The sequence below is a fragment of the Prunus mume genome, linkage group LG1 (genome assembly GCF_029339155.1).
Source record: "Prunus mume cultivar Tortuosa linkage group LG1, ASM2933915v1, whole genome shotgun sequence".
Taxonomy (NCBI): Eukaryota; Viridiplantae; Streptophyta; class Magnoliopsida; order Rosales; family Rosaceae; genus Prunus; species Prunus mume.
In genome coordinates this window covers 13,579,606-13,604,632 of record NC_142698.1, presented here as the reverse complement: position 1 = coordinate 13,604,632, position 25,027 = coordinate 13,579,606, and the positions used below count along the sequence as shown (strand labels likewise).

Here is a 25,027-nt window from a genome sequence, read left to right as displayed (position 1 = left end):
AAATAATAATTATCTCTTTCCACCAGCCATTTATCCTAAAATAATATTAATTTTACTACATTTTTACACATCCTTATACCACTTGATCCTTCACATAATGTAGCACGTGAGTGATGTGTTCATGCCACGCCATTAAATGAAGTAACAATTCTAACTTTTTATTATTTTCTTTATATAAGCTTTAGTTTAAAATCAATAGGAAATTTACTATTGTGGTAAATGATAATCCAATTTCACATAATCTAGTTAATGACTAAAATATAATATCTAATTTTACAATAATGTAATTAAAAAACTTTACAATTACACATGTAATGCTCCTAGTACAATAATTCTTTTGTTGTTGGTCATACTCATATTAACTATACTTGGATTATGTACTAAACTTAATTCCCCTCTCACCTTATGCAGTAAACTTCAGGGGCTGAACCTCTCAGAGTATCTTAGTTCCCTGCTCTATAATATGTTCAACCTGAAGATATAGTAAGTTTTTTCTTAATTTTTTCAAGGCTAAATTGTAGCAATGGTCCCTGGACTAAGACCAAACTTTACTTTTAATCCCTTATATTGCTAAATTATTATTGTGGTACTTTAATTATGCATCCACTTTTAGAAATCGTCTTTTCTGTCATATCAGTCAACTTTTCCATTAAAAATGAGGCACATTTGTCTTTTTATGTGATGGATTGAATAGAGACGCCATTGAGATTTTTTTTTTCTCTTTCCTTTTTTGCTTTCTTTTTTTTTAATTTTTAATTATTTTGTTGTTTGGTTTTATTGGAGGATTTGGTGTCTGATGTGTGTGTGGGGGAGAACAAATCTAGGTGTAGGGTCTGATGTGTGTTATCCTGCGGGAGGGAGAAGAACAAATCTGGGCGTGGGGGAGGAGAGATCCGCTAATATTGTCCCTAGTCCCATTGATTTTGTTGGGTCAATTAAATCTTGTGAGGAAAATGGGTCCAATCTCCATTCTTTTTAGAGAGAGCAGATGGATCCTATCCCTTATATCGAACACTAAATCCTATCCCCAAAGGGAATGACACTTTGATTACTCAAATCTTAAAAAATAATATATCAATCGGGTGTTTTTTTTGGGGGTGGGGTTGGGGAGAGGAAGAGGAATCGGGAGGAAGAAGAAATGGGAGGGGGAAGAACTTTCCCAAAACTCTAGAACGACCATCAGACAGACTTTGATCTCGCATAAACCCAATACAAACAAGTTCGCTATAGCCTGCGCCATTTTGGCTTGCACGACTTCAATCTTATTGGGTTATGGTAATTATCCTTTACACCCCAGCTAATTAACATTGAAATCGGGGTGGGAAGAAGAAATGGAAGGGGGAAGAAATTTCCCATGGGAAGAATGGGGAAATAAGAAATTGGGGGGAGAGAGAGAGAGGAGATTTATTTTTTAAATTTTTTGTGTGAAAATACATTTTTGCCTATACCAAGTAGGACTTATCCATGTCAGGTCATCATTTTTAATGGAAAAGTTGACTGAGATGATGAAAAGGACGATTTCTAAAAGTGGAGGCATAATTAAAGTACCACCGTAATAATTTAGCAATATGAGAGACGAAAAGTAAAGTTTGATCTTAGTCCAAATACCATTGCTACAATTTTGCCATATGGAGAATGCTAGCAACCTTCTCTCTAACCTTCTCCTTTGGATTTTCTCCCTTTTTTGTTTGACATGTGTCATTCTATTTACACTTAAAACAATGTCATTAATATATTATACAAGTTAACTTTTGCTTTTCAAGTTTACCTTTATTAAATGTATTCAATTTTTCCAAAAAAAATTTACAACTTTCTTACTATCTTTTTTTTTAAAAATTTTTAATTTATTTTTATAAACGTCAATTATTTTTTTAAAGAAAATATCTACTTTTTCCAAAAGAGAGGAAATGTCCCTTTTTTTTTAAAACACGAAGGACTTTTTTTTTTTCCTATCTAATTTTGTGTTTTAAAAAAAAAAATTGGACATTTCCTCTTAAAAGCACTATTTTTTTTTTAAATTGACGTTAGAAAAAAATTAATAAGATGGTAATAAACCTGTGAAATTTTTTTAGATAAATTGAATACATTTAATAAGGGTAAACTTGGAAAGTAAAAGTTAGTTTGTATAATATATTAATGATATTGTTTTAAGTGTAAGGAGAATGACACATGTCAAACAAAAAAGGGAGAAGATCCAAAGGAAAAGGTTAGAGAAAAGGTTGTTAGCATTCCTCTTGCTATATATATATATATATTATATGGGGATTCTCCATTACGGGGTACGAATATGTGGATTAGTTACGAGGAACGAAAAGTAAAGTTGGGACTTAGTCTAGGGACCATTGCTACAATTTTGCCTATATATATATTGTATTGATAGATTCCTCAAATAAATATTTAAGGGACGCCTTTTAGGGTACTTTACAAATTTTTTTTCAACAATCCAAACAATCTATTTTTTAGGTCTTCATTCATAGATCGTTTTTGCAAAAAATTAGACAAATCAGAAACTATTTAGACATCTAATTGTGTTCTACAAAATCAATGAACACGGTGGTTCAAAAAGCCTATAGCTAGAATTAATTGAGAGTAATTTACTACATACATACATGTACATGAAATGCAAACAACAGCCTATAACTAGAATTAATTGATATCGATCCACCTATGTGTGTATATATGTATGTATGCATATATCTCCTCGTACGTATGTCCACTTAAGTATCATCCAGACCTTTCACTCCCTTTCACTCCCCCCCCTCAGGAACACTTAGTCGAAATTTTTGGCAATCATAATCTTGCGCGACGATATTCCTCTTCGTCTCGCAAAAGTCCCTTCAATAAACACTAAACCCAAAAATTTCTGGCGGAATAACAACCTTGCGCGACGGTTTTATCCACTCGTCGCGCAAGGTGACCAAAATTTTGGCTGAATACGCACCTTGCGCGACGATTTTATTTGTTCGTCGCGCAATCTAATGAAAATTTGGGTGGAAAATTACCTTGCGCGACGTTATTATTTTGCTCCCGTCGCTCAAGGTTGATTAAAATGGACTTTGCGCAACACAATGTACTCTTCGTCGCGCAAAATCCGTTTAATTTTCAGAAAAATCGTGACACCTCCTTTCTTCCTCACTTCTCTCTGCCCTAGACGCATCTCTCTTCGCCGTCACCTCAGCCCGCTGTTCGCCGGAAAAGGACGGGCCGCCACCATCTTCAAAGCTCAGACGTTCCCCCGCCATCACCATCGAAGGTGCCGCCGAAAATTGCTTCGGTTGATGATTCTTCGCCGCCTCGTTCTCTCTCTTCCGCCACCAATTCCGACGCCTGAGGTATGGTTTCTGGACTATTTTTTGTGCTCTAGCTGATGGTTAATTAGGATTTGGATAATTGTTTGAATAGGTTTGTGGAATTTAAACCCTAGGTTTTGGCCGGTTTTTGAAATTAAATTCCGGCCACTTCCGGCCATTTTTCGAGATAGGTCCGAGAACAAAAGTGCCTCTAATTGATGTTGTGAACCTAGGGTAGGAACCTTGGCCTTAGTTTTTAGAATTTTCCGGCTATTGTTATCGCTTTGGACACCCAAGCGCTTGTAAAATGTAGTAGTGATAGAACTACGTACAAATTAACTAATTAGGTCTAGACTGGAAATAGGCTCTCCACATAATCCAGTCCTGTAAAAAACCATGCATTTAATATATCAGTATGCAAAGGAGCAAGAGCAGCATCCTTTTCTTCCACATATCCCTCCTCCTCCTCCACCTCTGCAGTTGTACTATTCTCTTTTTCATTCACAGCCAAAAAGTTTCGATCGACGGTTTCTTGAGCACGTCGTGTTCCGTTTGGTTTCCAAGAAAATGGAGGAAAATGGGAAGAAAGTGCTTTTTTACCTCAATTTATATACTAACAATTTTTCTTTGCTTTCAGCTCATCCATCTAGATTGGAAAGCCATAGTTTTGTAATGTAGAGTTTTTTTAGCCTTTCTATTTTGTGTGGTGGCCTTCTTAGCCACCTCTTGTTCCGCTGGTGTCTTGTTCTTTTTTGAAATAAATATATAGGATAGAGACCCAAAAATTCCCGAGGATGCCCTAATTAAAGCTTAAAGGGAGCATGGACTAAGGATTGCATTATACTAGAGTGGATGTACCACAACAAATCTCTCTCATGCACATTAATATATTTACAACAACTAATGCATTAAATCTAACAGATGTCACAAAAATGTACCAATACCAATTTAGAGTAACTATATACACAGTGGCGGAGCCAATGCATGCCCATGGAGAGCATGTGCCCCTCCTCAAATATTGTTGTATGGATATTTAATTATAGTAATATTATGAAATTCCTTTTAAATTCTTAAATTTCCCTTTTTTTCCCTTTATTTCCCCTTTTATTCTCAAGTCTAAATTTCTTTTGAGTTGCATATATTTTATTATTATGAATGAATGTTAGGTTCTTTATACAAAAAGTAACAACAATGAAAGTAAAAAGAGTTTGAATTTTTAATTGTGCCCCCTCTCACATAAATTTCTGACTCCGCACTATATACTATATATATATATATATGAAATAGCAATTTAGAGTAAATTACTACATACTTACATACATGTACATAAAATGCAAACAACAGCCTATAGCTAGAATTAATTGATATAGATCCACATATGTATGTATATATCTCCTCGTACGTATGTCCACTTACGTATACGTGTGAGACAACATTGATCACATGGATAGAACTACATACAAATTAACTAATTAGGTCTAGACTGGAAGTAGGCTCTCCACATAATCCACTCCTTTACAAAACCAGATTCGGTCGTGGGGAAAAAGCCTTTTCTTTGTGTCGCTTCTAGGGTCATACGCAAACAAGCTATTTCGTGATCGTTTGGAGAAAATATATTGATCCTTCCAAGCTCCTACGCACCGTAATTCCGAAAATACTTTCGATCTGGTTCTAAATTGTTGAACCCAAGCTGGCTTCTTAGATTCTTGATCTTGAACCAACACCCAAAGCACTCGCTCCCAATCGCCATTTTCTGAATAACTAGTCAAAATGGCAGCTGAACCATTCCATGGATGTAAACAATATTGAACAGTAAGAAGACGCCATTCTATTGGTAGTGGTATCAAATGAAAAACCTCATCACGTAAATTGAATGACACAAGATAGAACTCGCTCGACGTTTGCTCTACCAACCAATAGGTCACTCCATTCAAGGTAATCGCATTACATGTTAGACAAGTACTTTTACATGATGGAAACTCTAATTTGTCTTTGACATCTCTCCATGAATTTGCACTTTGGAGCAACACTTGGGCTTGGAAAATGGCAACTTTTCCATCAGCATCATCATCGGAATCGGGATCATTACCGGGATGAGGTGCCGGGAAAACTCTCACCACTTTGTATTGACTAATCTCTGGTAAGAAATCAAAACCTAAAACATAATTCCTGTGACGATCCCGTTGTATGCCTATGCCCTCCTCCTTCTCAAAAGGATTAATAGGTGGTTGAGGGAGATACCTAAATTCTTCTGTTGCCGGGTTCCATACTACTAATATATCAGTATGCGCAGGAGCAGGAGCAGGAGCAGCCTCCTTTTCTTCTACATCTCCCTCCTCCTCCTCCTCCACCTCTGCAGTTGTACTATTCTCTTTTTCATTCTCATTCTCAATGGGCAGATGACAACAAACTAAACCATTACTAGATCCCACACAGCCAAAAATTTTCCAGCGGCTTAAGGTTATCTGTTCCGGGACCGGGATGGGGAGGAAAGAAATAGGCAAAAAATTTGATTCTTCATCATCAGGATGCAATGACATCATTAGAAGCCTGTCAGGTTTTTCATTGGTGAGATATTTCGAGACAAGGAGAAGACCATGATTCTGAGCGGAGCGAGAGCGACGATGAAGGTCATGTCTAGCAATGAAATAAGAAGTTTTGGTGAGAGCATACCACTCTTTTGAGACGCGTCTAAACCTGAGTACAGACTTGGCAGGCAGTTTTGAGAGAATTTCTACCAGGACGCCTTCATGTAATACCTTCCTAATTTTCTTCTTTTCTGGCTCTGAATTATATGACTTTATTCGATATCGTTTTCGACCACGAACTAGCAGCTTCACCACCGTTCCACTCGATTCGTCATCCATTCTGACTCAGAACACGCAGCAGATTTGTAACAGATCGATCGATAGAAACCGTAGGGGGAATCAAGGGGATATATAAAGGCAAAGTCCTATTCCAACAAGAACAAACCCTACTGGCTAGGCTACTGGGACCAGTAATTTTGTTTAGAATTATTTATCCTATAGGAATATGAATATGGATTAGAAAAGGACATGGAATCCCTAGTCTACTAGTATACTAGCTTCCTGATTAGATTAATAAAAGATTTCCACATCAGCAAGCGTTGGAAACCTTTTAATTTAATTTATTAATATTGTTTATTTTTTAGGGTGGCCGAGTTTTAACAAACCCAGAGAAGCGGTCGTCACTTTCGATTCTTCCTCCAATATTTTACTTTCCCACAAACAATTGATGCAACACGAGCCCATTTTGTATTATTATTGGGATTAACCCTCTGAACCTATGTCAACCTTCTTTTTTTCTTCTTCGTTTCTTGTTTGTTTGTTTGTTTTTTGTTGTTGTTGTTGGAGCAATTCTTCTTTTCATTTTCCCTAAAGTTAATGTTCACGCAGTAAATCCTTCAGTGCATGCACTTCGGTGCAAGTGCGGAGCAAAGAATTTTTTTAACGAATGGACTAATTAAAGTTAGCTTAAAATCCAATGATCAATTTTTTTTTTTTTTGGTACTTATCGTTTCTATAATCGTTTTATAAATAAAAGTATACATTAAATCGTATAAATCACACTAGTTCCTATTTTCATTGACTAATTTTTAATAAACTTTACCATAAAACAAAAACATATTAAATGCGACCAAAAAACACTTCAATAGCATAATTAAAAGTGTACCTCTTCAAGTTGTGTCATGTAATCATTGAAAGAATTGAAATTTTTTGTTATTACATTTGAATCCGTAAATATATATTTTAGAAACTCGTTCTTCATTTTGTTGCTAAGAGTTGTTTTAACGAGTTGGAGAGATAAGGGTAAGGACTTTACCCTTCAGTCGAAGTCGAAGTCAAAGTGTTTGTTGCGATAGAGGAAACAAAAAGTCGTGGTCTCTGTAAGGGGAGATGGTTATCAAATTGATATGTTATTTTTATTGTTGCCCTACACTAAATTGATAAAGAATTGGACTTTTTTGAATTTAATAGGCTAATAAATACTATGCTATATTTAAAACAACTCAATTATAGGCTTCATTTTTTACCCCCAAAAATTTCACTGTTCTACAGCCCACCTAAGCCATTGGAGTAGTTCTGCCAGTCTTCGGTGATGAATCTTCTAGAAAACTTTCCATGTCCTAAGAAGGATTGGATCTCTTTCACTGATGATGGAGGTGGCAAGCTACGTATCACATCAACTTTGGGCTTGTCAACCTCAATGTCCTTACTTGAAATCACATAACCAAAAACAATTCCTTGTTGTACTATAAAATGGCACTTCTCCGATTAAGGATTAAGTTGCATTCCTGGCATCTTTTCAAAAATAGAGACAAACTGTTAAGGCATGAATCAAATGAAGTCAACTACAAATACCTTGATGAACTTTTCTACCATATCAAGGAAAGTACTCATCATGCATCGTTTGAATATGGCCGATGCATTGCATAATCCGAAGGGTATACGCCGGTAAGCGAATGTGTCATAAGGACATGTGAATGTTGTCTTGTAATAATCTTCCCGAGCTATAACAATTTGGTTGTATCCTGAATATTCAACCAAGAAACAGTAGTAATTGTGACATGCAAGACATTCAAGCATTTGATCAATAAATGGCAATGGAAAATGATCCTTACCGGTAGCAGTATTTAACTTCATGTAATAAATGCAAACATGCCATCTCGTTTGAACACAAGAAGGAAAAAGTTCATTCCCTCATTTTTCACAACAGTGATGCCCGACTTTTTCGAAACTACTTGGATCGGACTTACCCACTTACTATAGAAAATAGGATAAATGATACCCACATCCAATAGTTTAAGAACTTCCTTGCGCACCAACTCGATCATGATTGAATTTAACCTGAGTTGAGCATCTATGGTGGGTTTGGAATCATCTTCCAATATGTGCATGCGTTCTGTTGGGCTTATCTCCTTGATGTCCGCAATACTCCTCATCTTGCTCACTGAAGTTGCAAGCAATAATCACGGACATTGTCTTTGATTCACCTAAGTAAACATACTTAAGGTGTGATGGTAATGTTTTGAGTTCTAATTCTGGTGCTCTGACAAGAGAAGGAATAAGGTTTTCAGTATTGACAGGTAAAGGCTCAAAGGTAGGAGGATACTTACATGACACGGTTGGTAATGCGTTGAGGAATTTCACAACCTCATGTATCTCATCTTCATCAATGTCGGAGGCTTGAGAATTTTGTGTCAAAACCCTCTCTAATGAATCCGTACCATTAACTTTATTGAAATTAGTTTGTACAATTTGATGTAATGTATCAATACAAAAACATTCATGCTCTTCATTAGGAGTTTCAAAGCATCAAACCTTGAAGGTTATGGTTCCCCTTGAACTTTCATGGTCAAGGTTCCTGTTTGAACATCAATTTTGGTACCTGCGGTGGCCATGAAAGGATGACCAAGAATCAATGGAAGATCCATAGCTGGAATAGAAGCTCTTCTATTTCTAGAATTAAGAAATCAGCGGGTAAGATAAGATCATTCATTTGCACAAGCACATCTTCTAGGATTCCTCTTGGTACCTTATGGAATGATCTGCCAATTGCATGCTCATATAAGTTGTTTTAAGATCACCTAATTTCTAGACATGACAACATTGTACACGACGTGAATTTAAAAGAAAAATTTAGTATCCAGGTCTGAGTTAATGGGTTGTGTTGATAATTGGTTGACTCGTTAGCCATCCGTTAAGCATTAACATGGATATTTTTGTAATTTCATATATTTCCAGTGTTAACGGCTTTAATTCAACTTCATTCGAAAAAATCATAAACTTAATCATAAGGGCATTTTAGTCTAAATTTGAGATTAAACTCACTTAATTCCAATATTTTCACATCAAATCAAATTCATAAAATACTCAATAAAGTCACACAACTTAATAAGATTTTCCACAAAATAATAAAACAAAGTATTATTTTTGAGATTATTACATAATTAGACCATAATACGTTTTAAGAAATAATTTAAAAATAATAAGTATCAAAAAGATATTTTTTAAAGGATGTTATAAATAAATATGTAAATGTTTGGTGATGTGTTCAAGAAAACATGATTATATTTGGTGGTAGTAGGATCATGTTTCGTGATATGATTATGTTTAGTGATATGATATATTGTTCATCTTATTTATATATATATATATAATTGTTGTATTAATAATTGACACAAATTAATGTGCTAATTATCCAATTATAAACTAGGAATGAGTAAAGAAAAGTAAATGAAATGAAACAAATTATATATGTGATTTAAGTGATATAATCTTAATCCTAAACTCTTATTTATACATAATTATATATCTATCTACTCAAAGCTTGGGATCGCCCATGAGCCCGGGCCAAATGATGAGGCATAGGTGTTGGGTTGGTAAAGGCCTTGCCTTCCGAAGCACAACTACAAGTCATTAGGTGGCTAGCGGCGCCAACTCGGTGGCTCCTGGCTACAGCAAGGGCACAACTTTGGCTCACGAACGATGACACAATTGAGATGACGAAGAAATTTGGGGAGTATGAGAGATGAGAGTGTGATGACGGCGGTGATGAAGGTCTGGACGACAACGCCTGTGCTGGTTGATTTTTTTTTTATTGTTTAATTTTTCAGTTTAATTTTTTATATTTTTTTAATTTTTAATTTTTAATTCTTAACGGGTGAAACGGTTGTGTCATGTGATTCGTGAATTGCAACGGGTCGTGTTCGTATTTGATTTATTTCACCTGTTTTCCTAAAGTGTCGTGTTCGTATCAACCCGTTAAGAAACACGGTTTGACACAAACACAACACGAATAAACGAATAAAGACATTAGATGAAAAGAAGCACCTAAATCAAGTAAAGTATTTTCAAATCTTTAGATCACCAATGACACAAGCAAGGCCCGCTTCAACTGTCATGGTCAAGGTTCGTGTTTAAAGCCCATTTATTAAATTATATTTTTTTTAGAATAAAAAGTAATACATAATATTATTATATTTATATCTTAAATTCAAGAATATCTCTTTTCTCAAATAATTTATATATATATATATTAAAATGGTTTCTTTATATATAAAATAATGATTTTTTTTTTTCAATTTTTCAATTTTTTAAAACTCAAACAATATTCTAGCCATTTTCTATTTAAATATACTTTAAATAAAATTATTGGCCTCTTTCTTCAACAAATAATAAATCTTGTTAGTATATACGTAATTATAAAAAATATATAAATGAAGTTGGAAAAACTAAATTACAAAAAAAAAAACAATACATAAGTCAAATTTGGCGTGGTCCCATATTGGCTTGTTTAAAGGCTTGTCACAAGCACGACCCGATCCCATATGGGCTAAGGCTGAGATTGATGATTTTCATAAATGGACGGGCCCGACAGGACTCGTTTATTAAATTGGCAGACTCTAAATAAGTCGGCTTGGCCCAACACGACCCATTTGACACTTACACTGCTGAAATTTTGGGTATGGATCAGACTGAAAATTCAAGATTTGAGGTACAAAGCTCAACCAAAACCCTAGCATTCCAACCGAATTACAGAGAAGATTGATAGAGAGAGAAAGAGAGATATTATAGAGCAAAGATTAGAGAGAGAGATATAGATTGAAGAGAGATTGAGAATTACAGAGAAGATTTGAAAATTTATTGCCAAAATTTCTCACTCCCAATCTCTCTTACCATTCTCAAGCTACCTTTTCCTGAATATTAGGAATTTACTCAGGCTCCCATTTTCTTTTTCTTTTGTGTTAATTCTAGGGCCATGACCGTACATGACATCAAAATGCCCTGTCTATAGACAAGTCGATAACTCAAAAACCAAGCAGCTAATTTTTGTCTAAATCTACCCAGTTGATGTTCTTTTCCCTCTAAATTTAACCTAGCTGGCAGATTTGGCTTTTTATCTATCAAATTCATCCAAAAGGCTAATAAAAAAAGGGATTTCTCAAAAATATAATTAAATAAATGACAGATAGCTAATTTTGGGTTCTTTTAAATCCAAATTAGATGAATTAGGATATCTTCATAATATTCATACTAGAAGCAGGTATATAAATAAATAAATAAATAAAAGTAAAATAAATATTATGAGCAAAATGGAGGTCAATCACATTATTATTAATTTTTGCAGGTTGTTGCTAGTTCCCGCCAGTGTTCTCACTCGCGGTCAAAATATAGATATTATTCTTTCCACATCCACTTTTCTTGCTTAGTGGCATAGTGTATTACACATACGCATGTCATCACCGATTTCACATGTCCATTGGGTGCATTTGCGTGAGTTTATGTTTTGTTGTAGTCATTTATTTCCTGCTTGGCATAGTTATAAAGTCATCTTATTCTTATTTCTTGCTTGGTATAGCTATAAAGTCATCTTATCCTTATTTTGAGAGTGCAACCACCACATTTGCTCAAAAGAAAAGCTTTTCTTTCCTTTGTAGTCGTTTCTTCTCTCTCCTCTTCGTGACTATCTTTCCCTTCTCATTATCTCTCATCTTCATTTTTTTATTATCTCTCTTCTTCCTCGCCGCCTCGACTCTATCCTCCTCAAAAATCGAAATCGTGCCTGCACCAAATCGTTCATTCGGTGAACCGACAATGTCGATTTTTTGGGATGACGATTTGTTGTCGGTGTTGAGATTTGCTCCAACAAAGATTTTGGTTTGGTCCTCATCTTCAGGGCTCCAGGGTTTATTTGACTTCCGCTTTCCGGCACAACCTTATTTTTATTTTGTTTTTTTAAATTTTGTGAAGGCTAGTATCCTCAATAAAACTTGAAAAATGAAACTACCATCACTGTCTCTCAGAAACACGAAAACAATGATGTTGATATGTTCAATTTTTGCAATGTTTTCCGAGATGAACATAAGAGTAAGTATATCTTGCTCTTGTGTTCATCATGCTTACTAATGTTGGCCTATAGGATAGAAACCTCAATAAAACTAAGGAAGAAGAATTAACACCAATATCTCAGAGGCTGCAACAAATGAACTGCATCAGAGGTTTGAAGAAGGTGGACTTACTTGTCAGCAACCCAATAAAGATTTCAGAGATCCCGATCCCAAGACCTAGTATGCAGTGGTATCACAACACTACTTCCATACTTCTCCCACTTGGCTTTATTGGTTTATCTTTGCCTATAGTAGTCCATGGGTATCTTACTCAAATTACACTTTATTGCTCTCAAGGATGTCACTTGACCATCTTTTATTCAAGTAAATAGTCTCTGTTGTTTTAATTACAAGTTTTGGTAACTTCATAAGAGAACGACTTTCCTCCTCTTCTTTGTCATGGTTAGATGTCAACTTCATATTTTAAAAAAGAGTTCAATTTCAGTTTAGTACACTCTGATTTCACTCGTAAGGCATGTTTGCCGCTGTGATCTCAATTTAAACAATTAAGTACATTGCATAAGTACAATTAAACCAACAAATAACTAAAAAACTGTGACAGCCCAGTCGGTTTTGGCTATGACTCAAGTCTTTGGTTATTAGCTTGGGTTCGAGTCCCAGGAAAGCATAACTAGGAGGTACATTTGCGGGAAGGAGGAATGGTTGTTACAATTTTGATCCATTCGAATAATAAAAAAAAAAGTGAAGGAAAAAAAAATCCAATATCTAGACTATGCCTTCATGGAGGATTTTAACAAGGTCACATAATTTCTAAAGGAACCAAAAATACTCAATGAGCTCAAATACATATTTATACACAATCACTTCAAACTCTACAAGAACAATCTTGGGTATGTACAAATTTGAACTCTCAAGACTTTACTCAACACCTTCCCTTGTATCTTGGGCAGCATGAAAAATTTCTCTCAAGCAAAAAGTGGGGATGCAGAAGGCCTGGGATAAGCAGTCACTCTGGAAGCATTAGGAGCACCATTAGAATGGCCATGACTAGTTACATGGTTCTCTTTCTGAGTACTTTTCTGCATGTCCTTTGTCTCCTGAAGCTCCTCCAGTGTTGTTACCACTTCGTTCACGTCAGGTCTGTACTTAGACTCTATAGAAAGACATTGAAGTGCAAGGTTGGCAGCCTTTTGAGCCCGATTAAGTGAGTACTGGCCTTCAAGTCGAGAATCAATAACACGAAAAACCCGGCGTTTGTTTCTCAGGTATGGTTTTGCCCACTCCACCAGGTTGTGTTCTCCAGTTGGTCTGTTCTTATCTATAGCTCGTCGTCCAGATAACATTTCTAGTAGAACAACTCCAAAACTGTATATGTCACTCTTGGCAGTAAGATGACCTGCCGAATAAAACATGCAATTAATTGTAAGCACTAACTGTACTTTGGCTCTATAATACCAAGCTTTGGCAATTGCACCCGCATTCCATCAGTGGTCAACAATTGAACGTAGGTTATTTGACAGATTATTTTTGGGCTTTTGATGTTGGAGAAGTTACTGGGAATTGGTGTACTTCATGGAATTAACTAATGGAACTTGTCCCACACCTATCCTCTTTTAAGATTTACAGGGCAGATATTTTCTGAGGGTAATGTTAATAGACTAACTTCATGAATGCAGAACTATTGTCAACTAAGGTTGATAAGCTACACAAATTCGTACTTCTTCAACAGTATGAGGTATAACCTTACTTGGCAAATGCTTTATGAATAACAAATTTTAAATTATTTTGGACAAACAGTTTTAGCTCTGCAAAAGTGCATCTCATAAAATTGAAATGTCATCTAAAGCATGAAACTTGGAGTGGTGCTTGGTTTCTAGAAGCCAAAGAGGTTCCATACAGGTCAAGGATTTTAGAGAAGAAATGAATATGAAAGTAGTACCTGTGGCTAAATACTCAGGAGCAGCATATCCTTGAGTTCCAATGACCCTAGTAGAGACATGGCTCTTGTCACCAGTTGGGCCATCCCTGGCTAATCCAAAATCAGACAGCTTTGCATTGTAGTTCTGAAATTGTAATAATAAGTCAGTACGGAGGCAAATGATCAGCCATACTGAATCTGATTAAAGAATGCTATTGAGTTACGTACCGAGTCGAGCAAAATGTTAGCCGACTTGAAGTCGCGATGTATGACTTGTGTTTCAGCGTTGTGGAGAAAAGCAAGTCCCCTTGCAGCACCAAGGGCGATTTTCATTCGAAGGCTCCAAGATAGTGGCTGAAAGTGAGAACTTCCTGTTGCAGCAGTAGCTAATGCTTCAGTAACAAGTTATTATATGCAACTTGCAGTGTGCTATCTCTAAGGAGAAAAAAGTAGGGGGAGAGAGAGAAAGGTTCAAAATGAATGCCACTATCGAGGATGTAAGAAACTCACTCCTGAATAGATGATTTTCCATGCTACCCTTAGGCATGAACTCGTAAACTAAGAGCCGATGATCATCCTCTAAGCAATAACCAATTAATTTCACAAGATTAGGGTGATGCAGCTCCCCAAGATAGTTGATTTCTGTCTGCAGGTCCAAAATGTAGTGTTAATTACTCTGCTATTTGAGAAATGCTCCAAAAATCATGCCAAATTGACAATCAATACTCTAGCCAAGAATTGCAAGTCATAGAAGAGTTACAGTTAGGTGATATGGAGAACTTCTTATTGCAAGTTTCTCCTAATTTAAAGAGCCATAAACTACTATGACATGAAGTTTTAAGCGTACAATGCACACAAGTAAATAAACCAGACCATCAAAACTCATAAAGATGAAAAGGAGATGACTGCACTCACCAACCATTCCTTGTGACCCTGGATTCCATCTTGGTTGAGCCTCTTCACGGCAATCACCATGCCAGTACCGGCCTTGGTAGCTATGAGAGAACTTTCATCAATCCAACCTTTGAAAACAGAACCAAAACCGCCATCTCCTAGTACACTGTCAGGACGGAAGTTTCTTGTGGCATTTTTGAGCTCACTGAAGCCGATACTCTTCAATTTGGTAGATTGTAAGATCTCACCCTCACTCCGAGGAGTGACAGGCATGGAACCTGATGACGCCTTGCTATTTGAAGCACTCCCATTTTTAGAATTGAATCCTACAGAGAAAGTAATCCAATGGACCTATGTTACCAAATGTTCACTTCAATAGGCAGAGGTGAAAAGTGAAAACATACTGTACTTCTAACTTTCATCACCAGAATAATGTTTTCCAAAACAAAACCTTGAACAGTCATGGTGCTACCAATTCGATAGTTCCCTAAAAGCACTTTCTAGCTTATAGCATAGAGGAAAATGTTCTTAAGCATTATCAAAATCCTTGGTCAGCTTACAAAGTCCTAGCAACAAAAACTTACAGCTTCAATTAAAATCTTATAAAACTACCTCAAAATAACAAACCCATCTAACCAAACAAAAGAAGACATTCAGGAAATCATAATTTTCATATTCTCTGATGAAAGTAGTAACAGAGTTCATTTTCCAAGAAAGAATAGCAATACCTGTATGAGAAGAAGTTTCAGCCTTGATTTTGTTGCTCCAGCAAACCCCCATCCAAACAAAAGTTTCCCAAATCTCTATTTCCCCAGCTTTCAAACAAATTCAACAAGCAAAACAAAACAAAGTCTTGAAATGCAGAGAACCTCAACAAAACTCAATATGAAGGCTCGTGAGAAAACAGAGATTTTGTCCCAGACTGATATTTTCTTTTCTGGGTACAATCTCCCAACAAGCTTTTTACCCTCTCCCCAGAAAAAGACATGTACACTGAACCCAAGTTCAATTCAGACACGAAAAAGATCACACTTTTTTCTTTTACAGATATCCTAGCTATAGCTGCTAGTATAGATGATTGATGCTATTGGGTTCCTTTTGCTTCTTTTGGTTTTGTTTTCGGAGGAGAAGCTAACAAAAAACGAGGAAGAAAATAGAGAGGGTCCTTTGAGCCTTCGCCGTTGGAGCTTCTGTGTTGCCTTTGTAGACCTTCGCGAAGCACAGAGCAATAGACGGTTGACTTGCTTTGAGATTCTCTGTCTTCTACTCCAACTAACACATTTATTGGCATTTTAAATGGGGAATATTAATTTTCTTTACATTTTGTTTCTTTGTGTGCTAATTTTCATTAAAAAAATTTACTAAGTAGATTAGATTTATTAATAATGATGTTCTTGTAAGGGATTCAGTTATGTTACACAGGTGGAAATCAGAACCAATAGTCATATAAAATTTCTTTAAATGATGTTCTTATGTGATTTTGTTAAAATGTTGGAGAAAAATTCCATATTTATTTTTCTTTTTACATGAAAAAAATTCTAATATGCAACCATCACAATGTGACGACACACACGGCAATATAACAATCACGTAAAAGGATTACTCACTCGCATAAATCCGATATGGATAAGTTAGTGGCGACAACACAATGGTTTCTCTTTTTTTTTCTCTAATTAATCAGCTACTTGATAACTAGTTATGATGATCGGATCGTTGTGATGGAGGGCTGATGCTTATTGTGTTTGCCGCATGTTTTTGTTAGACTTGTCACGCGGAGACATGGATAATATGCTGGTTGGAGTTGTCGGTGTGCTTTTGTAGATCCTCATTCATTGTTAATCAATTTTCAGACCATTCCTTTGTTTCTGTAATGGCATATACTCAATGATTATTAGTCAAATTGCGTGTTTATTTACTTATTTAATTACACCTAATTAATCAATTTCTGACCATTTCATGGATTAATCTGAGTTTGATGGCCTATCCGTAACGTGCACGTTTGGAGGAATAAGTCAGTGTTGGGTTGCAGGGAAGCTTCTTTTTTGGAAATTTGGATCTTCTTCTAGATATGTAGATTAAACTAATAAAGGTGACCTTGCTGGAATTTATTAAGAATTTAAAATTAATAAGTTGATGGGTTCTCCAAACTTATTTCTTACTCTCTTTTTTTTTTTAATTGGAAATTATTTTCTTACTTTTATTATTGTACCAATTTCACAGAAATATTGCACCAATTTCACAGAAATTTGAACAAAAAAACATGGTGTGGTGTCACAATTGACGCGAGAAAATCAATTTATTTCTTAGTTTCTCACCTAATAAATAAATGAAAATAGTAATAAAAAGCAATCACGTCTCATTGTCCCTTCTAATTATGCCAAAGTAAGGTCCCCACGTTAGCTTTTTATTTTATTTTATGTTCTACGGTATCAATGTTTGAATGATGTCGGAGAAAATTCTCGACGGTTGTCCTAACTATCGACTTAAAGGTGGATGCATATGAAAAATTATCGGGTGGTATTGAAACATGGTCACTTGGTATAAGACGTTTGTGTATTGTTATATCATCATATGAATGGATGTCAGTTTCTACTTTAGAGTATAGTATTAGTAAATATTCAACTATACTTTCGATCAGGCACGGATTCATGATTTAAAAATAGGAAGATTCACTATTATACCCAAATATGAGCTCGAATTATAAAAAAAATTATAAGAAATGGACTTTTTAAATACACTTAAAGCTCATTTACAACATAATAAAAAGCTTTTAACTTCTTTTAAATTACAAAACTGCTATTGATTTTTAAAACAAACCAACTCCAAAACTTCATAAAAAGCAAAACATTGATAGGCATTAAAGTAATTTAATAATCAAAATTAAATTCAGTATGGCCAGACGTGCATGAATTGGGCGTTGAAGGCGTTGGGTACACATTTGGGGGCCTAGGGGGCCTCTTCCCAGGCTGGGACTTCCCGGTGGAAATACTCTTATATATATATTAAAAAATGAAGGAAAAAAACCTTTTAATTCATCTGGATACAAGTTTGGGCTTAGCCCAATTGGTGTGAACTATTACCAATCTGGGCCCATCTCGCTTGGGCTTTGAAGGTAGCAAACAGTAGTAACAAAATCAACATGAATGTGAGGGCAAGTGAAGCAAGTTGGGTTTTAAACAAAGAAAGTATGGAATTTTTTGAAAAGGATCTGAGATGTTTCCCTTTCACCCAACCAAGTTGGGGAAAAAGCCTAAAACCAGAGTCAGAGCAACAACTGGGGTTTAAATGGAGACTCACACACTCAAATCACACACGGCCTTCTCTTTTTTAACCTCTCTCTTTCCCCTTCACACCAATCCCATACTAAATGTACCTTTTACTTTGCACACTTTACTCATTTTTTTTATTTTTTATTTTTACTGTGGTAAATGATATATTAGTCATTTCCTACCACAAAAAGAGAAAGTAGCTTTTCAGAGAAAAATGCAGAGGGTAGGATCAGGGGGCTCAGAGGCAGAGATTTTATAGGGGAGGATCTCCCCTCAATTTTATACAAAGATATATAAATGTTATGTTTGATGCTTTGATGTGTCATTTCAGGAATTTTTTATAAAATTCCAAGGTTGCCCTTCTGTTGCTGCTGCTGTACTTGTCTCATCAAAACCCACCCTTCTGCTCTCTCTGCACTGCAAAACTGCTACTAGTCTAGCAAAAACGACAAGGAAATCAGCGACTTTCTGCAACAGTGATTCTTCAGGTCGTATCTCACCTCTACAGTAAAAAAAAATTAATTAACCCAATCGCCAACAGGATAAAAAAGGTCTCATTTGAAATTATCATTAATTTCAACTTGGAAAGTGACAGAAGAAAGGAATCACAAACTCATTCAATTCTCTGATATGTGAAGAACAAACTTAATTATTATAAGCGTATAGTATCGTTCGGTCTCAAATTATGTCGCGGTATTTTGATATATTAGAAGGTTTATAGTGGTTTTGTAAATTTGTATACAAATGATATTGAAAAAGAAGAGAATCGAACATAAAATCTCGAATGCACAAATAAATATTCTTAACCATTTAAACTCCAAATTACTTACAAAAAGTTCATAATTATAATTGACTTCCAAATCATGTCGTGATTTTCCCATAACTTTATAAAGTAAGGGAGGTGAGTGTTGCCTTAAAGTAGGAGCATTGATCAATATTGCCGGGAAGATCCATGTGATATGGGACCATCATCAAAGGTACATTCTTCGCACCTTTAAAACCTAATCGAGTCCTCTTTTCTAAAATTCCTTCAAGCGCTGGCTCTTGGTTTCCCAAGTTCAACTATTTATTATTATTATTTGGTGTCACTTTCAACCTTATTGTAGTTTTTAGCATATAGTTTTTGGTGTATTATAATATATAACCCATTGACGAAAGCTCCCTGAACTTTATCCAAGTCAACAAGCAGTAAACAAAAAGACTTTGGCACTATATTTAATTCTCATTTTATATAAGGACAAGAGAAGAATTACGGCCTAGAGACAATGCAATGCAAGACAAAATGACAAATTGTTTTGCTTGGTTTTCCATTTGCCACAAATATATATGGTATAATGTAGAAATAATGAGGAGGAGGCAGAGGGGAATCTCATCAGTGATGAGGATGAGGGGAGCGGGAGAGGGGGTAAGTTGAGTAAATGGAGGGTGGGTTGGTGGTGGCAGGGGGGGAGATTAAGAAAAAGAATGTGAGTTGGCAAGTGGTGGTCTCGTCTGGTAGGGTTTTTTTCTCACTGGCGCTGTCAACCCCAAAATAAAAGACCCAGAAAAGAGTAAAAAGACAGAGAGAGAGAGAGAGATAGAAAGGGGCATTTTTTATTTATTTAAAAAATTATCAACATTAGGAAAATAGGGAAAAAAATAAAAGGGACGTAACGTATCACTGACAACTGAGGGGGGGCTTCTGAGCAGGATCAGAAGGTCGCGTCTCAATCAGACTCGTCTCCTTGTGCCGTGAAACCCGGACTACAGTCCCCCCCACCACACCTCGTCTGGGGCCCACCCCATCCTAATGATGGCTTTTTCTCTCTTTTCTCCTTTTTCATCCCCTGCTGCACCTGCTTCCCTGCACTGCTCTCCTACTCTATCATCTACACTGTTGACCATAGGATCGTAGGAGGTCTTTGTTTAGCAGAGCGATGGAGATGGATGATATGAATGGGGTGCTGAATAAGACGGTGCGAGCTTTACCTAGAGGAACCAAGCAGCCCCTGTCTCTTCTGTGAGCATCCTGACGTAATAGAATTGGAATTCATTCATTCTCATCTTTTCCCCCTTCTTCAACCGACGGTCAGATCTCACAGCATGCATGGGGGTTCCATGCTCATAATTGTACCCCTCTCATCATACAAAATAACAACAAATAATGAAAAATTATTGTGTGTGACGTTACTAATTCATGCATTATAGTTTGACCCATTACAACTTTAAGCTTAATTTAGTTGAAAGGTTGCGAAAGGTCTTGTCTTGTTTAATGGTCGGGTTATATTAGATTGAAGTTGAAGTCCAAGTCAGTCGTTATGAGTTTTATTTTTATATGTAAGATTTGTAAGATACAAAATGTTGGACTGCTATTCAATTTCACACATTTAGTCTCAACATATTAAACAATTGTCATGATTCTTGTACGCATTAAACAATTAAACGTGTTGTTAAGTAGCTTAGACGAGACACATGCTTTGTTGGACGGATGTTTAATTAAAGAAGTACAGTCTCAACACACCAAACAGAGAGATAGTCTAAACTAAAAGAAATGAGAGTTTCTCACATAGACACTACTAAAATGCCATGAAGTTTCAAATCTCAAACCACGTATTTGCTAGTCATGACTATTTACCATTGGATTAGACCTAGTTTACTAACAGTCAATACTCTTATAATTTTGAGTAAAATTGTCCAACCCATCAAATGTGACCTAAAGGTGCTTAAACGAGACACGTGCAATGATATGGCCCGCAACCCAATAATGTGAAAAATGCGGTCCTATCCTCCATAGTACGTTTGCCACCTTCCCTGACGCAGGTGGCATCAAAGGTGAATGAATCACCCGAATCATGAAACACGGGCAAGGCCCACGTACCCAATGCCCGACCCATGGGCCCAAAGACCTCTCTGCGTCTCGTTAGCTGTATTATTATGATAATAATTGCACGTAATCGTAGTAGCTTTGCTTACTCCCGCGAAACACTGATGAAATATTATGATCCACGGTCCACCCAACGACGCCAAATGAAACAAAGGAGGAGATATAAGCGCTGAAATCGAACGTACGCCTCTCTCTCTCTCTCTCTCTCTCTCTCTCTGGCAAAAGTTTGCAGCTTTTTTAGTTTTCATTTTGATTTTTATGTTTTTATGTTTGTGAGTTTTGAATTGTCGTTGAGTCGTTGAGGCAGGGGCCATGGTAGGTGAAGATGACATACAACACAGTACTGGAGCAGTAGTAGAGTAGACCTTAGCTTTTCTTTTCTTGTTCGTTTTATTTATTTCTGATTTTGTTTTGTGGCTTGATGATATTGCAAATTCCCCTTAAAACGACGTCATCTGCTGGGCTGTGGTCTGCATTTGCCTCCTTGGCCCTCCATTCGCGTGCCCTCCTTTTACGCTCTCTGTCAGATCTCTCTCCTCCCTCTCTCTCTCTCTTCACATAAGTCTAGTCTCTTCTGTCCTGTTTTTTTTTCTGTCTCTCTCTCTCTAGCCTGGGATTTTTTCTCCCTCTAGGGTTGTTTTGGAGTTTGAGTCTCCACCCTTTTTCATTCTCTCTCTCTTTAGCAAAAACAAAATTTTATCTTTCTCTGTTTCCTCATCCCAACAACAGTCTTATTATTATTATTATTATTAGCGGTTTGGTTGGAGGAGATGCGTCGAAGACCAAGCTTGGTCCTTTGGTGCAGTTAAGCAGACATGTAAGCTTCTCTCTCTCTCTCTCTCAATTTCCGCATTTCATCTCATTATGCAAAGCATTGAAAGATAAAAAGAGATAAAGTTCCCAACTTGTAAACGAGTACCTGCTTCCTGTAATTGATTGTTGAAAAAGTTTCTAGATTTCTTTTACTCTGCAATTTGCTTTGTTGGGTTATGGGGATGTCGTTTTGGTTCGTAAGAAAGTGTTTTTTTTTCTTTTCAAAACAAGTTTCTTGGGGTTGTTCTTAGTTTTATCTGCAACCTAACTCTCTGTTTTATTTTTAAAATGATGCGAAAAGTTAGTGATAGAGTCATTTAGCAACAATGCTTTGCATAGTTGGTGATGGCTACTTCTGTATTGTCTCATTTCTCAAAGTAATTGTTGCACTTCTGTTTGGTGAATGAATTTGACGGTCTGGATGAAGTAGGTGTGGGGTAGTTCTCACGGAATTTTTTTTAAGAAACACAGAGAAGAAAACAAATTTCTCTCCTGTGGAAAATATCTCATCACATCCCCAGTCCCCAACCCAGTCAGCAGGACAATTTCCAGCGCCACGTACTGGGATAAAATCAGTGGGGGTTTTCACCTCTTAGTTTTGTTTTTCTTCAGTGGTTGATTATTTTTGTTTTCAATTTTGGCTTTTTGGGTTTTGCATCTAATATAGTGTTGGGGTATTTAGCTGAATATTGGAGTATATATTCGAAATTTTAGTAATTTGTCAGTTTTTGTTATTGTTCATTGTTAGTGTTAGTGTGTTCATTTGTCACCTTATTTTGTAATCAAATTTGGGTACATTTATCTAATTTCTTTACCCGTTGTTTATTGTTTAAAGTTAAAATTTTGAACCTTAATTGTCATAAAGATATCTTATAGTTCACTATATAATTAACATCAGTATGTTATACTGAGTATATATACCATGAATACGGATTATATAAGTGTAGGTTTCGATAAATAGTAAGACCTGTTAATTATTAATTACTAATTACCAAAAGACAATAAATAATGAATATGTAAATTTTTTAATTATCCATCATTTTACAAATATGAAATATATCCTGTTCTTATAGTTTGTTAGTGTCCTGTTCCTGTCTACAATTTACTAAGTTAATAAGGAAAGGGTTTTTTACTAGGAGTTGTTCTGTTCTGCTTTCTGTATTTGGCTGTTAGCAATTGAAGTGAAAAGAGGAAGGCACTGAGCATTACAGTATTTCCTTTGTTTTCTTGTATTAAACGCATGAATGGATGATGAAATTGCTGTCGTGGTTTCAAACAGAGCATTCAACTAGTTGGTCCATCCTTTATTAATTCTATCAGCTTTTCTTCATAGCCTGCAGTTTAGTCCCTTCTATCTCACTATTCAGTTCATTTTTGACGTTGGTAACGTATCATCATGATTCATATCACAGTAGAAGATGGACTAACATGGTGATTTCTGGATTCCAGATACATTATGAAGCGTTTCGGTTTGAAGCAATGGGCAGTTGTATTTGGTCATGGAAATGAAGGAGAGACAACGTTGGAGAGCTGAAGAGGACGCTTTGTTACGTGCATATGTGCAGCAATATGGACCAAGGGAGTGGAACCTTGTATCACAGCGCATGAATACGCCCCTAAACAGGGATGCCAAATCTTGCTTAGAAAGGTGGAAGAATTATCTCAAGCCCGGCATCAAGAAAGGATCACTTACTGAAGAGGAGCAGCGCCTTGTCATTTGCCTTCAAGCCAAACACGGTAATAAATGGAAGAAAATTGCTGCTGAAGTCCCTGGACGTACTGCTAAGAGATTGGGTAAGTGGTGGGAAGTGTTCAAAGAGAAGCAGCAGAGAGAACAGAAAAACAATAAGACAGTTGACCCTGTTGACGAGGGTAAATACGATAGAATTCTTGAAACTTTTGCTGAGAAGCTGGTGCAGGAGCGTGCTGCCCCATCATATCTCATGGCTACTTCAAATGGGTCCTATCTTCATACTGAAACATCTTCTCCTGCGCCTACGATGCTTCCTCCTTGGCTTTCTAATTCCAATGTGACCTCCAATGTCAGGCCACCATCTCCGTCTGTTACCCTGAGTCTGTCTCCAACAGTTGCACCATCTCCTCCAATCCCTTGGCTGCAGCCTGATAGAGGATCAGATAATAGTATTGTTTTGGGCAATATGCCACATCATGGCTCAGTTCCTGTTTGTGGGGAGAACCATGTAATATCTGAGTTGGTAGAGTGCTCTAGAGAGTTGGAAGAAGTGCACCGTGCTTGGGCAGCGCATAAAAAGGAAGCATCCTGGAGGTTAAGGAGAGTAGAATTGCAACTGGAATCGGAGAAGGCTTGTCGGAGGAGGGAGAAGATGGAAGAGATTGAGGCGAAGGTGAAAGCTCTAAGGGAAGAGCAGAAGGCTGCTCTGGATAGGATTGAAGCAGAATACAGGGAACAATTAGCAGGGCTAAGGAGAGACGCCGAAGCAAAGGAACAGAAGTTGACTGAGCAATGGGTTGCAAAGCATTTGCGTCTCTCCAAGTTTCTTGACCAGATGGGTGGCAGGCCAAGGCTGGCTGAGTCTAATGGCCGGTGAGAGATATATCTGTTATACATGGTCAGTTTAGATCGTCTGAGGTCCGAATTTCGGTTTTCTATTTTGTTTATCATTTCTCTTTCGGTCTTGTGTGCATCCTCTGATGAAATGCTGTTATAGGGTGTCTAATTACTTATACTGTGCCTATTGGCCTGGACCGAATGACTCTAAGGTGGCATTGCATTATCATTTCAGCAGCTATATTACAATTGTATTTTAACTGTTTTCAGAGAAAACTTATGTTTCCACATTTCAAATAGACGGGAGATATGATGCAACTCATTGTTTTAGAATTGGTTTCTGGAGAATCAATAGACGAGTCCAATCCATTACAGATGTAAAGGTTTGGCCCAATAATTCATCACCCTATTAGGACTCATGATAACATGTGGTCATTGAGGCTCCACTCATCACTCTCAGGCCTCAGCATCTGTGAGGACCCATGTTATGTCTAGGTGGTTTGGAAATGTCGCGAAGCCTGGAGTTTTCTTGTTCCCTGCATGAACAGACAATAGCATCAAATGACACATGACTTGAG

At 36.6% G+C, this 25,027-nt stretch overlaps 3 protein-coding genes across 6 annotated transcripts; 1 reads left to right on the top strand and 2 right to left on the bottom strand.

The window, feature by feature from the left end:
• Window positions 1-4,641: 4,641 nt before the first annotated feature.
• Window positions 4,642-6,157, bottom strand: LOC103340869 (putative F-box protein At1g47790). Its single transcript, XM_008244332.2, has one exon. The coding sequence runs from the start codon at window positions 6,155-6,157 to the stop codon at window positions 4,769-4,771; it is 1,389 nt and encodes a 462-aa protein (XP_008242554.2). The 3' UTR covers window positions 4,642-4,768.
• A 6,747-nt stretch (window positions 6,158-12,904) lies between these two features.
• NAK (Protein kinase superfamily protein) lies at window positions 12,905-16,233 on the bottom strand. The gene is made up of 6 exons (XM_008242668.3): window positions 15,703-16,233; window positions 14,996-15,300; window positions 14,591-14,726; window positions 14,309-14,451; window positions 14,102-14,225; window positions 12,905-13,558 (listed from the first exon to the last, which is right to left on the bottom strand). Exons 1-6 carry the CDS (start codon window positions 15,752-15,754, stop codon window positions 13,128-13,130), a joined length of 1,191 nt encoding a protein of 396 aa, XP_008240890.2. The 5' UTR covers window positions 15,755-16,233; the 3' UTR covers window positions 12,905-13,127.
• A 4,962-nt stretch (window positions 16,234-21,195) lies between these two features.
• On the top strand, window positions 21,196-24,725 carry AS1 (myb-like HTH transcriptional regulator family protein). Of its 4 annotated transcripts, none has more exons than XM_008242694.2 (3): window positions 21,196-21,287; window positions 21,860-21,923; window positions 23,369-24,725. In XM_008242694.2, the coding sequence occupies exon 3, from the start codon at window positions 23,419-23,421 to the stop codon at window positions 24,487-24,489; it is 1,071 nt and encodes a 356-aa protein (XP_008240916.2). In that variant the 5' UTR covers window positions 21,196-21,287; window positions 21,860-21,923; window positions 23,369-23,418; the 3' UTR covers window positions 24,490-24,725. The 4 variants fall into 4 exon arrangements, with proteins under 4 accessions (XP_008240916.2, XP_088900042.1, XP_088900041.1 ...); XM_089043914.1 differs by lacking the exon at window positions 21,196-21,287 and adding an exon at window positions 21,297-21,628; XM_089043916.1 differs by lacking the exon at window positions 21,860-21,923 and having other exon boundaries at window positions 21,268-21,287.
• The last annotated feature ends 302 nt before the right edge of the window (window positions 24,726-25,027 follow it).

What these genes read in the sequence shown, in the direction of transcription:
- LOC103340869 (XM_008244332.2), bottom strand. Translation starts at nt 6,157, where the DNA reads ATGGATGACGAATCGAGTGGAACGGTGGTGAAGCTGCTAGTTCGTGGT.
- NAK (XM_008242668.3), bottom strand. Translation starts at nt 15,754, where the DNA reads ATGGGGGTTTGCTGGAGCAACAAAATCAAGGCTGAAACTTCTTCTCAT. An exon ending in AGGGTCACAAGGAATGGTTG is followed by an intron (nt 14,727 to 14,995) that starts GTGAGTGCAGTC and finishes TTGGACCTGCAG; the next exon opens with ACAGAAATCAACTATCTTGG. An exon ending in GGAAAATCATCTATTCAGGA is followed by an intron (nt 14,452 to 14,590) that starts GTGAGTTTCTTA and finishes CTGCTGCAACAG; the next exon opens with GAAGTTCTCACTTTCAGCCA.
- AS1 (XM_008242694.2), top strand. Translation starts at nt 23,419, where the DNA reads ATGGAAATGAAGGAGAGACAACGTTGGAGAGCTGAAGAGGACGCTTTG.